The sequence below is a fragment of the Ascaphus truei genome, chromosome 9 (genome assembly GCF_040206685.1).
Source record: "Ascaphus truei isolate aAscTru1 chromosome 9, aAscTru1.hap1, whole genome shotgun sequence".
In the NCBI taxonomy this organism is placed as follows: domain Eukaryota; kingdom Metazoa; phylum Chordata; class Amphibia; order Anura; family Ascaphidae; genus Ascaphus; species Ascaphus truei.
This window is the reverse complement of record NC_134491.1, coordinates 25,009,900-25,023,560: the sequence shown is the minus strand read 5'-3', so window position 1 is coordinate 25,023,560 and position 13,661 is coordinate 25,009,900. Positions and strand designations below refer to the sequence as shown.

General features: G+C 40.0%; 1 protein-coding gene across 3 annotated transcripts in view; it reads right to left on the bottom strand.

Moving 5' to 3' along the window:
• SRP54 (signal recognition particle 54) overlaps positions 1–13,661 on the bottom strand; it is a 46,940-nt gene that overhangs the window by 28,294 nt on the left and 4,985 nt on the right. For all 3 annotated transcript variants that reach the window (XM_075613886.1, XM_075613888.1, XM_075613885.1), the window contains exons 4-14: positions 13,466–13,550; positions 9,933–10,037; positions 8,984–9,050; positions 8,777–8,834; positions 8,194–8,344; positions 7,145–7,293; positions 6,152–6,252; positions 4,948–5,034; positions 4,513–4,586; positions 2,733–2,841; positions 907–1,077 (exon numbers count right to left, since the gene is read on the bottom strand). In XM_075613886.1, coding sequence (XP_075470001.1) covers positions 907–1,077; positions 2,733–2,841; positions 4,513–4,586; positions 4,948–5,034; positions 6,152–6,252; positions 7,145–7,293; positions 8,194–8,344; positions 8,777–8,834; positions 8,984–9,050; positions 9,933–10,037; positions 13,466–13,550 — 1,157 coding nt within the window. The remainder of the gene's footprint in view (positions 1–906; positions 1,078–2,732; positions 2,842–4,512; positions 4,587–4,947; positions 5,035–6,151; positions 6,253–7,144; positions 7,294–8,193; positions 8,345–8,776; positions 8,835–8,983; positions 9,051–9,932; positions 10,038–13,465; positions 13,551–13,661) is intronic.

Sequence of the window (13,661 nt, the reverse complement as noted above, 5' to 3'; positions counted from 1 at the left end):
AAATCAATTTAATAAGAGGTCAAATGACCACACACTTAATATAATACAACACTTTGGAAGCGTCACAGCCCCTCTTCAAAATAGGGTACACAGTCCCTCCTTGTAATACATACAAAACAAACGCACAGACTAAATAGTCACAAGTAGTCAAACTGACAAATAAATGCAGTGACTGAACGTTAAACTACACTGAGGGGAACAGGTACTAACCACGCGTGAACGAGCAGCTAACCGTTTGCTGGCGCTGATTATCAGTCCGGAATGCACCAGCATACAGCAATCACTTCTCTACCCGAACCCTCCGGATTCCCTGCTCCAGCCAATGAGTGAGCGCGTTGAGTGGCCTCTCGTGACCTCAACGCGTTTTGCAACAACGTGCTTCGTCAGGAGTCAAGGAGGGACTGTATACCCTATTTTGAAGAGATGCTGTGATGCCTCCAAAGTGTTGTATTTTATTAAGTGTGTGGTCATTTTTACCTCTTAGTAAATTGATTTTTATCATCTAATTTTTATTAATTGGATTTTATTATGATATTCTATTTGAGCATATATACTAATCCCTGGTGCGCTGTGTATACTCTTGTCGTTTCACCATGTAATGCTTCTAATGACATGCTCTTGAAGTATAAACAGTGGAACCAAGTGGTGTTGAGTGCAAATGGTGCAACCTCTGGCTTCTGGGAGTCACTATATTATATATGGCAAGGACAGGCTCACAAGCCATGGATTTCTTCAATTTTTAACTGATGCAACTGCATTTGGAGATGACGTTTTGGGGATACACAAAGGCGGCATGAGTTGTTATACACAGGCAGAACGACAAAAGTGCATTTCAGTGGCATGGATGTTTATGAAAAAGCGCTCCTTCAGGGAGGCAAAGAGTAGAAAATAGCGCTGCTTCCTCACCTTTGAAGAGCCCCTTGATGCCTCCCATCTTTTTTACCATCTGAGCAAACTTTGTGTATTGTGCAAGAAGTTCCTGCACATCTCTGGTAGAGACACCAGAACCCCTGGCCACTCTCTGAATTCTCCCAGGCTGCTTACTGAAAAGTTTGGCACCATCCGTGTTATCCAGCTCTGTGGAGAAGCAAATAATAATCTTCTAAAGAAGGATCCACAAAGTACAAAACCTTATTAAAAAATTAGCATTTAGATTTACTGTCTCCTCACCAGCATGGTAGTTGTAATGGCCTGACCTGCTCCTCTAAACACATTAACCCACAACAAAGGAAATTAATGAAAACAATAAACAGTGCTAAGTGTTTAGAAAGACTGACAGCGTACACCAATATATTATGTTTAACATGGTGATAGTCAGACCAAGAGGCGTTCTTAAATGTGACGTTTTAACAAGGTGGGTCCAAAGAGAACCCAAAAAGTTCCTATATCTAGCACTCACTGTGGTAATAAGTGAGTAATTACTCCATGGAAAATGAATATCCCTAACAACAATCATCTATGACCAGAGACTGACCAACAGCTGACATATATAATGCATATACGGTATGTCCACATAGGGCTAAAAGTGAAAGAACAAACAAAGTTTTAATAAACATATAAATATAAATGAACATATAGTCCTCATTAGAAGTTGGTGCCACCTATAAAACAGTTGGCCAACTCCTCAAATAACCAGATGTAAAACCCTATATCAAAATGAATATAGGGGGGATGGGGAAAGTATTAACTGAAGACAAATACAAATGGTACAGCAGGAAACAAGAGTATGTATAGTGGAGAAACCTTGTTGCCTCTCTTAGGATAAAACTTTGTTTGTTCTTTCACTTTTAGCCCTATGTGGACATACCGTATATGCATTTTATATGTCAGCTGTTGGTCAGTCTCTGGTCATAGATGATTGTTGTTAGGGATATTCATATCCCATGGCGTAATTACTCACTTATTACCACAGCGAGTGCTAGATATAGGAACTTTTTGGGTTCTCTTTGGACCCACCTTGTTAAAACGTCAATTATTTCTCCTATAGTACCCTATTGAAAATCACTATTGGTTATTCGTAATAGGCTGAGCGGTATGGTCATCACAATAGTTTATTGTTCTTAAATGTGAAACAGATTTTCTACATGTCACAGAATGTGTGCCATTCAAAACTTTAAAAGGAACATTCCAATTTGAATGCCCCCCCTTTTGTTAGCATGGGTGGTAAGCAGGTGGTCTCCGAAAGTAAACCGCATTCAGCTCAGGGGACCTCCTGGTTCCCAAGATACTTACTGGGGAAGGCGCCACCGGCACTTCACGCAGGTTAGATACCCTGCGTTGCGTGGGCCAATAGGAAGCAGCAACCAATGGCGTTGTGGCTTCCTTCTGACCTATGTCATGCGGGAGATTTAAACCTCAGTTTCTTTCCCCTAGAGGGGAGGACCAGGCTGCACTTTCCTTGGTATCTCAGGAAGTATGGGGTCCCCAGAGCTGAAATTAGTGCCTTTCAGGTCCGGAGACTACCTGCTTCCTATACATGTTGAGGCGGCGGAGAGGCGCTAATAATGAATGTAGTGGAAACTGAACCTTTAAATTTGCCACTTAACCATCTGGGCTCCTTTAGAAGCACAAGGGTTTACACATGGCATAACTGATTTGAACGAAGATCCTAATGTAAATACTGAGCCCATATTTGACTACACTTCTAATCTTGGAGGGACTCAAGAGTTTTGGTATTTTTTAATACCCCATGTCCAAATTCAGAAACAGAAGATAGTATGAGAAGTTCTTACCTTGATCGTTCATACTGTCCATGATGGTCATGAGCTTCTTCAATCGGGCCATGGATTCCTGCTCGTTTCCCTTGCTCATAAAATCTTGCCCAAAACCAGGAATCATGCCCTATTAATACAGAGAAAGCACATGCAAGAGATATGCTTCTTGCCCAAAGGGAACAAGCATTGCCTAATTTCTCTGCGGCTTCCATGCACATTTACATCCCAAAAACTGGAAATCATTCTTGCCATTTAAATTTATTCTAGACCTTTCATGCCAGCACAAATGAACAGGGAAGTAAGCCCCACACAGCAGGAGGTAGGGCAAACAAAACGCTCCATTTAGAGATATAGATCTCTACCTTTATTCTCAGTGGTGTGTTTGCAGAGGGCGATGGATCCAGATTTGTTAAGTTTGTCCTATCCCAAATTGGTCAGAGCTTATTTCCCCTTCCGTTTGTACTGGCATAGAAGGGATGTAGAGAGAAAGTGTGTATTGTCTTACTTGAGGACAACGGCGATTTGTGCGAAGGGATTATACGAGAATGTTTGGCTATTCTTGCTTTATCGTTGATACAGCTCTGCCACTAAAGAGAACATTATCCATACACTTCTTGCTGATCAGAACATAAAACTATTTCCCTTTCATTTATGAAAGAAACATTGATAAACTCCATTCAACTTTTATTGCAACATTGAATAAACGCATTAAGAGAGTATAGCAATATCAGTTTACAGAACTAATGTAAAGCATTAAGGTTGTAGGAATAATAGAGCTATACTTGTATACTTATAAATAAAAACAAGCCAAATTGGTTTGATGGTGATTCTCCATTATTTGCAATGAATAGGGAACCTACTTAATCCATCCCAACTTTTCCCCTTACACACTGTGAAAATCTTCAGTGTAATGTCCTATTCACGTAACACAATAATTCAATACATTTCTCTATTATGAATTTTCTATATAAATAAATACTTTACCTCCCCCTGATCACTGGAATATTCCATCCTCAAAATACACGATTGCCTCTAACTAGCCCCATAAGAAGGCCCTAACTAATATTTAATGTTCTGTACAGTGTTAAGCTTTTACTGCATAAAGAGCTAACAAACATTAAGTGATTAAACATTTATTAAAAATAAACAGGCAGGAGGAAATACCCCTAAGTTAGTTAGGTCACATGGTGAGATCAGACATTGTAGAGGTTTGATTTAATTTAGCTACTCAAGAGAAAATAAGCCACATCTTTGCTTTAAACAGTTACATCTGTTTAAGGAAGCAAATGTAGATTGTTACATTCTTTACAAAATAATTTTAGGTTATTGATCAGGGATTGCACCTTTAAAGGCACTGCAAGAGTAAGGTCATGCAAGTGTTAGGCTGCGGCCATAGTGCGTGCGCACAACGAAGAGCAGGGAGGCGCGCACGCACCTGTCGCCTGAGCGATTTGTGGACTCCCTTATGCGAGCAACAGGGAGGTGTGGCGACATCCGGCTTGGTTCGCTCCGATTGGCTCAAACGCGGCAGTGACTCAGCTGTCACGCGAAAAATCTAATTTTTTTGTCAGCTCAAAATCCTGCTGTGCTGTCACGCTTCCTCCCACGCACTATGGCAGGCCCGATAGAGCTAATGTATTTTGTTTGCGTCGCACGCACTATAATCACAGCCGTAGCCAATCTAATGGTCACAAACCCAAGATCAATCATCTCCACATTGAAAATTGGCATCCAAATGCCACAGAGACTATTAAACATGACAAATCAGAATATGGAACCAGTTGTCACAGATACTCACCAGTATCTGGCTAAAGGGACCCATTTTCATAATATTTTGGAACTGTTCGTACATATCTCTCAGCGTAAACTGACCTGTAATTCAAAAAACATACTAGATATTAACAGTCAGTGCTAAGAATGACCACTAAAACATTGTGTGACTTATAAAGACACGATCTCAGATGTTAGGTTTTACCCAATCTGTTTGATGAAATGAAAAGATTAAAAGTGGAGATGCAACTCAAATTGCAAGTCTTTTTTGTACCGCTAAACTCACTGTCGAGAATTTCTGTTTTTACTGGATTATTCAAATTATGTCTAGGTCTGATCACCCAGTAAAATACAGGTTATTAGTGACATTTGATACATACATTGGTATAGGATCACTGATCTAACACCCAACCTATTCCACCCACCGAAGTCCTACAACACATTTATTTCCTGACCATCTTACCGTGTTTCAGTTTCTCTATGAGGGCTTCATTATCATCCAGCTTTAACTCGTTCACTTTATCTATTAATCCCTCAATATCACCCATTCCTGAGGAACACAAAACAGTGTTACAGCCATTGTACTGAATACAGGCAAAATAAGGAATCACATACTGTTTACATTAATTCAATCAAAAAAATGTTTCTGTTCAACTATTACTAAATGTGGACTTTTCCCACCCTTGCTTCTGTTCAGGTGGTACCACTCATAACTTCTCTCGTTCCGCCCTCATGAAAGGCCTCTTTCACACCTCACACCAAATTACCTATGGTTCCTTTGTTCAGTTCTTCACTTGTCCCTCATTCATGCCACACTTTATTCCAATTCAACGCTTCACCCAGTGTCCACAGCATTTAATTGCTTTTCTAGCTACACTTAAGCACTCTTGTACGCCCTATAGGTTCTCTTCTTACCTATTTCACAATCTCTCCTCTGATCCAATCTCAGACTCTCATAACACAAACATTTACATTTTTCATTATTAGTGAAAGCTAAAAAGGATTTAAAGCACTTGTTTTGCTTATAAAGAAGCATTTTTGCATCAGTGTTTAAAAACTTTGCAAATGAAAGTTATAGTATTCCAATTGTACCATGTAGATCGCATGGGCTATGCATTAATGCTTCTGCTTTCTACAAAGGTTTATGTTCACCTAAGGAAGATCAAGTGCAGCAATGCCAGCATCATACAGAGCAACCGCTGGAAAGGTTTAAAAACAACTTATGTAAATATTTTGAAACGCTGTCATTTTTCATAAACTCTGCTTAAAAACAAACAAAAACACTTAAAAACTTCACCGCTACAGAGCAAAGCAGATTTCGGGAGGAGACTGCATCACGTCTACTCGAGGAAATTCAATGTATTCTTTATCCAGAAAGAATATATTGAGAAAGAATATATTGTGCATTGTGTTAGATTTAACGGACAAAAGAGTTTAACCTAGAATAATAAATTACTTTATCAAGTAAGTGGAGTTCATAGGTCCCAAAAGTTTTAGAGTAGACAAAAAAAACAAAAAGGGTTGTGGTTAACACAGTGACAATCATTATGGGATGCTATCCATGTTTTCAGGTAAGAAGCAATTTCTCTGTTTCAAAATTATCAGTCAAGGCGCAATGGGTCTCCTACAGAAAGAGAACGCTACACATGGTCACCGTGGCAGCTTACCAAGCAGTTTGCTGATGAAAGGCTGTGTTTTAAATGGTTCAAAGTCATCTATGTGTTCTCCAGTACCAATAAAAATGATAGGACTCTTTGTGGCAGCGACACTGTGGGATGAGAGCAGGGTTGAAAATGGAAGAAGTAGGAGTTATTTACATTTATTTTAAAGTTCTACAAGCCTGGTCACCAACCTGATGACCCTCCAAGCACAAATGGTTGAAAACAGTCTGGATGTCCTCTCCCATTGGGCTCTACCTCTTTCAGCAATAGTTTAAAGCAGTATTCCATGTTAAATAAAATTCCTTTCCCTGGATTGGAAGCAGTGGGTCTCCAGAACTGAACCCCAACTGTCCGCTCTGGTGACCCCCAGCTTCTAGAGATACTTGCCTCTGTACGTGCTCCAATGGAGGTTTAAATCCCCTGCGTCACGTGGGCGAATAGGAAGCAGTGACGGATGATGTTGCGGCTTCCTATTGGCAACCATGCTGTGGGAGATTTAAGCCCCCATCTAGTCCGTCTCTGCCAAAACTTAAATGCTGCTATTCTTAATATTGTGTTGCAAGGAGTGTCACATGAAGAATGGGTAACCTGGCCTATCAAACCATGTATGTGCATTTCCACCGATACGTTCATACCTGTGTATGGCTCTCAGAACACGAGGGGTTCCTACAGGAATTTACAAACAGCACCTTAAGCCTTTTCAAATATTTCTAGTGGACAGTATAAGGAACATTTTGGAGCATGCTGCATCTTCATCAGAGAACAGCTACATTAAGAGACTGGCTTAATTTATTTATACAGTTTAATTACAAAATGGGCAGAACAATATTTAAAACTGAAAATATTCACCGATTCACTCAGAATTCTACGGTCAAAAAGCACAAACGAACTACATAAAGGATGGTTAGACGTCAGCTTTGGGTAGTGTGTGTGTGTGTGTGTGTGGGGTTGGGTAGATTGAAGCATGAGATTACTGGGAACAGAGTGTAAGACACTTACGCACTCAGCGCTCCTCCTCCTTTTGCATGCCCATCCAGCTTGGTCACAATGACTGATGCTATATCCACTTTGTCTTTGAAAGCTTTGGCCTGTCCTTCGCACGCCTGCCCAATGGAAGCATCCATCACGTACACTATGTTGTCTGGTTGCTGAAATGTACAAATTGATGGCCAGTTTTTAATACTTGCAAGTTGAGATGGCATTTTCTTTTACCATTCCTTCCCTCAGGATACAGTATATCTCAAGAGACAAGCAAGATCTCCAAAAGGAGTTATAAACCAAAATCGAGGAACAATTATAATGCGCCATTAAAATATATCAACATTCAACAACCTACAGTTTTCTAGGATCTAGGAAACTCTGTTCCGACTACTCTCTAAATGGTGTGCTTCTGACAGCTTATTGCCAAGGAATCCTTATGAATAACTCAGGCCCTTAAGAGGTAGACCTTGTACTACTGGCCCCCAATGACTGATGGTGGTTCGTAAAAATGCTTAAAATGAAAGTATTCACACGCAGTCCAGGAACTGTCGTCATTAACACAAAACAACCTTCAGCACTAATCTACTGACAGACTGCTTTTCAGATCATTGTCCACGAATGACAAACAATTTACACATACAATTATATTGCGGAAGAGTTAAGTATGGGGTCCTCCATACTACCATCAATAAGTAGTCTGGATGAAGCAACATTTTGAGAATGCCTGCTTTAATACTGGATTTTACTTTTACTGTGATTAAGTCAACTTTGGTGGGGTAAAAAAGGTCACAAAGTCGGCATAAATGGTTAAATATGCACTGCACAAAATGGCTAAATATGCACTGCACGTGGTCTTCTGACAGCAATGGAAACACTTTTCTGTTTAATTGTACAGTTAAAATTGCTTAGCCATATGACTGCAAGTGCAGTATTTACATTGCCAGATGTTTGCACGCTATTTAAAATTCTAATGCTCTATATTCCTATGCACCACTCACATAATTTATGCACTTGTTCACAAGGATAACGAAATAAGGAGTCCCCATTTCATGGCATTAGTTCCTTACTATTGCATTGGAAACTTGAAGCATTTCCTCAAACAGAGAATCCTCTTGTTTGTGGCGTCCACTTGTATCCACAATGATGATCTCAAAGTTCTCATTTTTAAACTTCTCCACACCTTCTGATGCAATGTTAACTGGATCCATCTCGGTATAACTGTTGGATAAAGAAGCGGTTTAGGTGGGTATACTAAACCACGAGTGACGTAGTAGAATGAATAGGCAGCCAAGAACTCTCTGCAGCAAACAAAAAGACTCCTACTCGATATGTTTGTTAGGGAAGAATGAACCCCTAAACACCATTCAAATAAATCAATCATGAGTGGTGCTTCGGTCTTCCCCAACAAAGGTAAGACTGCTTCACAGCATATTGAAAAGCAGCACACACGAGAGAGAAAAAAAAACGTATCACAAGAACCTCAAATCCCTCATTATCAGTGACTTCACTGGAAGTAATGCAGCAGCACACACTGTAAACCAGAGATTATACAAGCCTCATTGTGACAAGTTAGGGAAATCAGAGCATATATTTTTCATTTTAACTGGGTTTCAGAGCAGTTTGTACAGAATGCTTTAATCACACACTTACCTGCCATAGAACGGTATTCTAGCCTTAGTGGCATTCTGTTTCAACTGATCGAAGGCTCCTGTAAAATAAAGATCATCAGATTGAACGTCAGTTGCAGAACAAGACAGCTGACATACAGTAGGTCATACGAATGGGGTGAGAACAATTATAACTTCAAGAATCGCCTATTCATGGGCATGTAATAGGTTCCAGATCCATCATAATTACCTGCTCTAAATGTGTCAGCACATATCAAACAGGTCTTCCAACCTTTTCTCTGATAGTAATATGCCAACTATAGAGATAAAAAAAAATAGGCAAGGTTTACAAAGGTCTATAGAGTTGAACCTACGTCTTCTTTCAGCCAAAGAAACTAGCTCACAAGATATTACACTACTGGACAATTGGAGAACATATAAAAAATTCCAAGAGGAGCACACTGCAGGAACTAAATCCTAGGGACAGCACACAAAATGCATTCAACAGCTAAAAACAGATGATGCGCTCATTAATGGTATATAGAGGTTAAGTGATATTGTGAACAAAATAATATACAACCTTATAGGGAGGTTTTAAGCTGCTGTTCCTGGGGGATGGCTCAGCTGTCCAACTAGTACAGAAAAAAGAAAAGAAAAACAGCGCAAAAAAACCTCATAGTGTAGTATTTAAAAAGTATTTTTAGAATAAAAAGGTGATTATTGCACGTACATCAAAAAACAGCATATATCAACAGGACATGTTTTGGACATGTTACCACTCTTGGAAACTGCTCCGTGTGGGCTCACTGTGTCTCGGGATGATCCTCTGGTCCTCAATGACCGTCCCAGCGTGGGGTGCACACCTCATTAGGGATTCACCCCGCAGTGTGAGTCTGCTTAATGGCGCTAGTCTCTAGTCTCCGGTGGGCCACTCGGCGGGAAGTTCAAAACCTCTGTGAGTGATCTCCCATCAGCTGTGGTCGGAGCGAACGCTGTATTCACACAGGGTATGCTGTTTTTTGATGTACGTGCAATAATCACCTTTTTATTCTATAAATACTTTTTAAATACTACACGATGAGGTTTTTTTGCGCTGTTTTTCTTTTCTTTTTTCTGTACTTATTCAACAGCTAAGCCAGCTCGTCAACTGACCATTAAGAGGGACCAGTCGGGCTCCTGCAGTGAATGTGCATTCTTACCTTTGAACATGTGGTCGTTTTTCCACTTCCTTGTAAGCCCACAAACATGATGACATTCTGCTTGCCTTTGGTGGGAGTCCAAGCTTTAACACCTGGATCCACCAGCTATTATAGAGAAAATGTTATTATGCCGTATCTGTCCACATATCATGCACATAATACAATGGAAAGGTCTTTGTGAGCAAACTTATTAGCCACCCCAATAATTTATTTGGCAGATGTGTACCAAAGAAAGTTTTGGCGAACCATAATACACCTATATAGTGTTCAACCCAAGCATAGTGCAAATACAGAGTACATAAAACAAATTGAAAATACACACAGGGATATAGTTATAAAACATCCATGAAACACTTGTATAGCAGCTATGTGCTAAAGTAGGGTTTAACAATCTTTGCAAAGACCTTCTTTGGGGGTCAGACCATGATAAATAGGGGGAGGGGAAAGAAAAACAGTTGGTAAATAAATAATATTTAAAAATAGTCCCAAATTCTTACTTACAAACGCTCCAATGCATCATTAAGTCAGTGTGACACTAATGCCATTAGCGGCTTAGCAGAGTTGTATCTGAAACATATTCCCCAGACAAAGCAACGTATTGTGAAACGCGCAGGGAGGTGGCTTATTTGCCTTATCGCGCAGTGACATCACATGAACAACGCAAATAAGGAACTATACGGGGGTAGCATGGAGAGCAAGGGCCGCGGGCAAGGAGTGATCCCATGCGCTATAACCGGAACTCCTTATAAAGGACAAACGCTGCCCAGATACAAGTTCCAGATTCATGTCTATTAACCCGCAGACTGCATTGTCACTGACGTCATGATGAATTGGAGCCGGTTTATTCGTATGTCTAAGTGAGACATTTTCATATTTTCTTTCCTAGCTTTAATACATCACTGTACTTTGCTTCAAAAGGGTTGAGTAAGTCACCCTAAGTATCAATGTCCATTCAATGTAAGAATCTGTCACACTTTTGATTTACGTGCAGGCTGAAAATTTGTATTGATACATTGACCCCACATTGTGTTGAATTTAAACTGCTGCCGGATGCCTGAAACTTGCAGTCTTTTAGTTTCCCCTTAAAAAAGCAGTCAAAAGAGAAAATAAAAGCTTGAACAATCGCAGTAAATAAATAGCAGTGAGGTGTTTAAAGATGCAGTCCCACATGCGACCTTTGAACTAATGCTAGTGATATACTTAATGGATAAACATTTTTTATGGCTTGATTGAAAAAAATATTTTTGATTTATACAAAGATTGGGAGTATATAAATCAAATTACTTACATTTGGGAATAAGCAAACAGAGCTTCCGTTGGAAGTGGGGGGAAAAGGAAAATGTGCAGACATTGACAAGTATTTTTTATATCTTTTTTTATTTGTGTGGAACCGACACCCAAAATCTGACCCATTCATTCACTTTGGTCTTAAGTGGAACAGCAACTTTAAGGGGCTAAATCTCAGTTCTCTCTTTTTTTTTTGTTTATTTAAAAATATACAAAGTGTGTGCCAAGCACGCGCATTTTAAGTGAAACTTCTTTGTCTTTTGTCACTGTTTTGTCACAGAAATTGTATTTGTAATGGTGATGTTTTTAAATAAAAATCAAAACACAATTTCAGTGCCAAAGCGCAAAGAAGTTTGACTTAGAACAGGTTTTTTTGCTATTTGCACTTCTATTTATAGTAACTGTGAATTCCTTGTGTATGTCAGTGTGTATGTGTATGTCAGTGTGTGTGTGTATGGGTATGTCAGTGTGTGTGTGTATGGATATGACAGTGTGTGTGTATGGGTATGACAGTGTGTGTGTGTGTATGTGTGTGTGTGTATGGGTATGTCAGTGTGTGTGTATGTGTATATGTCAGTGTGTGTGTGTATGTATGTGTATGTCAGTGTGTGTGTATGTGTATGTCAGCGTGTGTGTGTATGTCAGCGTGTGTGTGTATGTGTATGTGTATGTGAGCGTGTGTGTGTGTGTGTGTGTGTGTGTGTGTGTGTGTGTCAGTGTGTATGTGTGTGTCAGTGTGTATGTGTATGTCAGTGTGTATGTGTATGTCAGTGTGTGTGTATGTGTATGTCATAGTTACATAGTTACATAGTAGATGAGGTTGAAAAAAGACGTACGTCCATCAAGTTCAACCTATGCTAAATTTAGACAACAGATACTTTATTCTATATCTATACTTACTTATTGATCCAGAGGAAGGCAAACAAAAAACCCCATTAAGGGGAAAAATTAATTCCTTCCTGACTCTAAGAATTGGCAATCGGATTAATCCCTGGATCAACATCCTTCCCATGTATACTTATTTGGTATATCCCTGTATACCTTTCCCATCTAAAAAGATGTCCAACCTTTTTTTGAACAAATCTATTGTATCTGCCATCACAGTCTCCATGGGTAATGAATTCCACATTTTAACTGCCCTTACTGTAAAAAACCCTTTCCTTTGTTGCTGGTGAAATTTCCTTTCCTCCAACCTTAAGGGATGGCCCCGAGTCCTTTGTACTGCCCGTGGCATGAATAGTTCTTTTGAAAGCTCCTTGTACTGTCCCTGAATATATTTGTATATAGTTATCATATCCCCTCTTAGACGCCTCTTTTCTAATGTAAATAAATCTAATTTAGCTAGCCTCTCCTCATAAGTTAGAATGTCCATCCCCTTTATTAATTTGGTGGCTCTTCTCTGCACTCTCTCTAGTTCTATAATGTCTTTTCTTAGGATTGGTGCCCAAAATTGTACTCCATATTCAAGGTGTGGTCTTACTAATGCTTTGTAAAGGGGCATAATTATGTTTACTTCCCTTCCATCCATTGCCCGTTTGATGTCAGTGTGTGTGTATGTGTATGTCAGTGTGTGTGTATGTGTATGTCAGTGTGGGTGTCAATGTGCGTCAACGCGTGCGTGCGGGCGCCAGTCAGTGTGTGTGTGTGTGTGTGTGTTTTGTGTGTGTGTGTGTGTCTCTCTCTCTATGTGGTGTGTGTCAGTCAATGTGTGTGGTGTGTGTGTGTTATGCTCCGTGTCCTGCTGCTGGTGCCTTTTGCCAGCCTCCAACCCCATCTCTCCTCCCGGCAGAGGAGTCTGAGCAGAACCAATGAGGAGAGAGAGTGCGAGTGTGAGTAAGAGACAAAGACTGCCCATGCTGCCTGCTGACACAGGAGGGTGAGAGGAGGGGGCGGGGGGGTTGCTAATGGCCTCTTCTGCCAGCAGTGACATTACTTCCGTCACCACTGACGAGAAATCAGACCCTTCCACAAAAAAAAACAGCTTCTGTGGAAAACGTTTCATATCAGGACCAGAAAAAGCTTGAGAACAAAAAAATGTTACAACTGTAATATATAGGCAATAATACAGTGTACGGCTGGTATTATAGTCATAGGACAAATCCCTGTCGTTACACTAACAGGAATGCGCTTGCTCCCAGCTTTGAGAGTCTATTGTCAAAGAATATGTCCTTATAAGTATCTGGGTCATACAGAAATAGAAACTTTATCTGGAAAAGGGTCCAGAACAGATGCATATGATAGAGTACCTTGACAAGCTCTTTGAAGACTGCATGCTGGATCATCTTCCTCTTATTCAGGCCAGACGCCATTTCTTCCAGATCAATGGCAGATCTAAAATTAAAAGATAGGTTGGTTGCCTCTTCACTGTCTTTAACGCACATATTCAACGTTTAACTCCTATAATCACCGCATATGACTTCCTCTTAATGTGCTACTCCTACC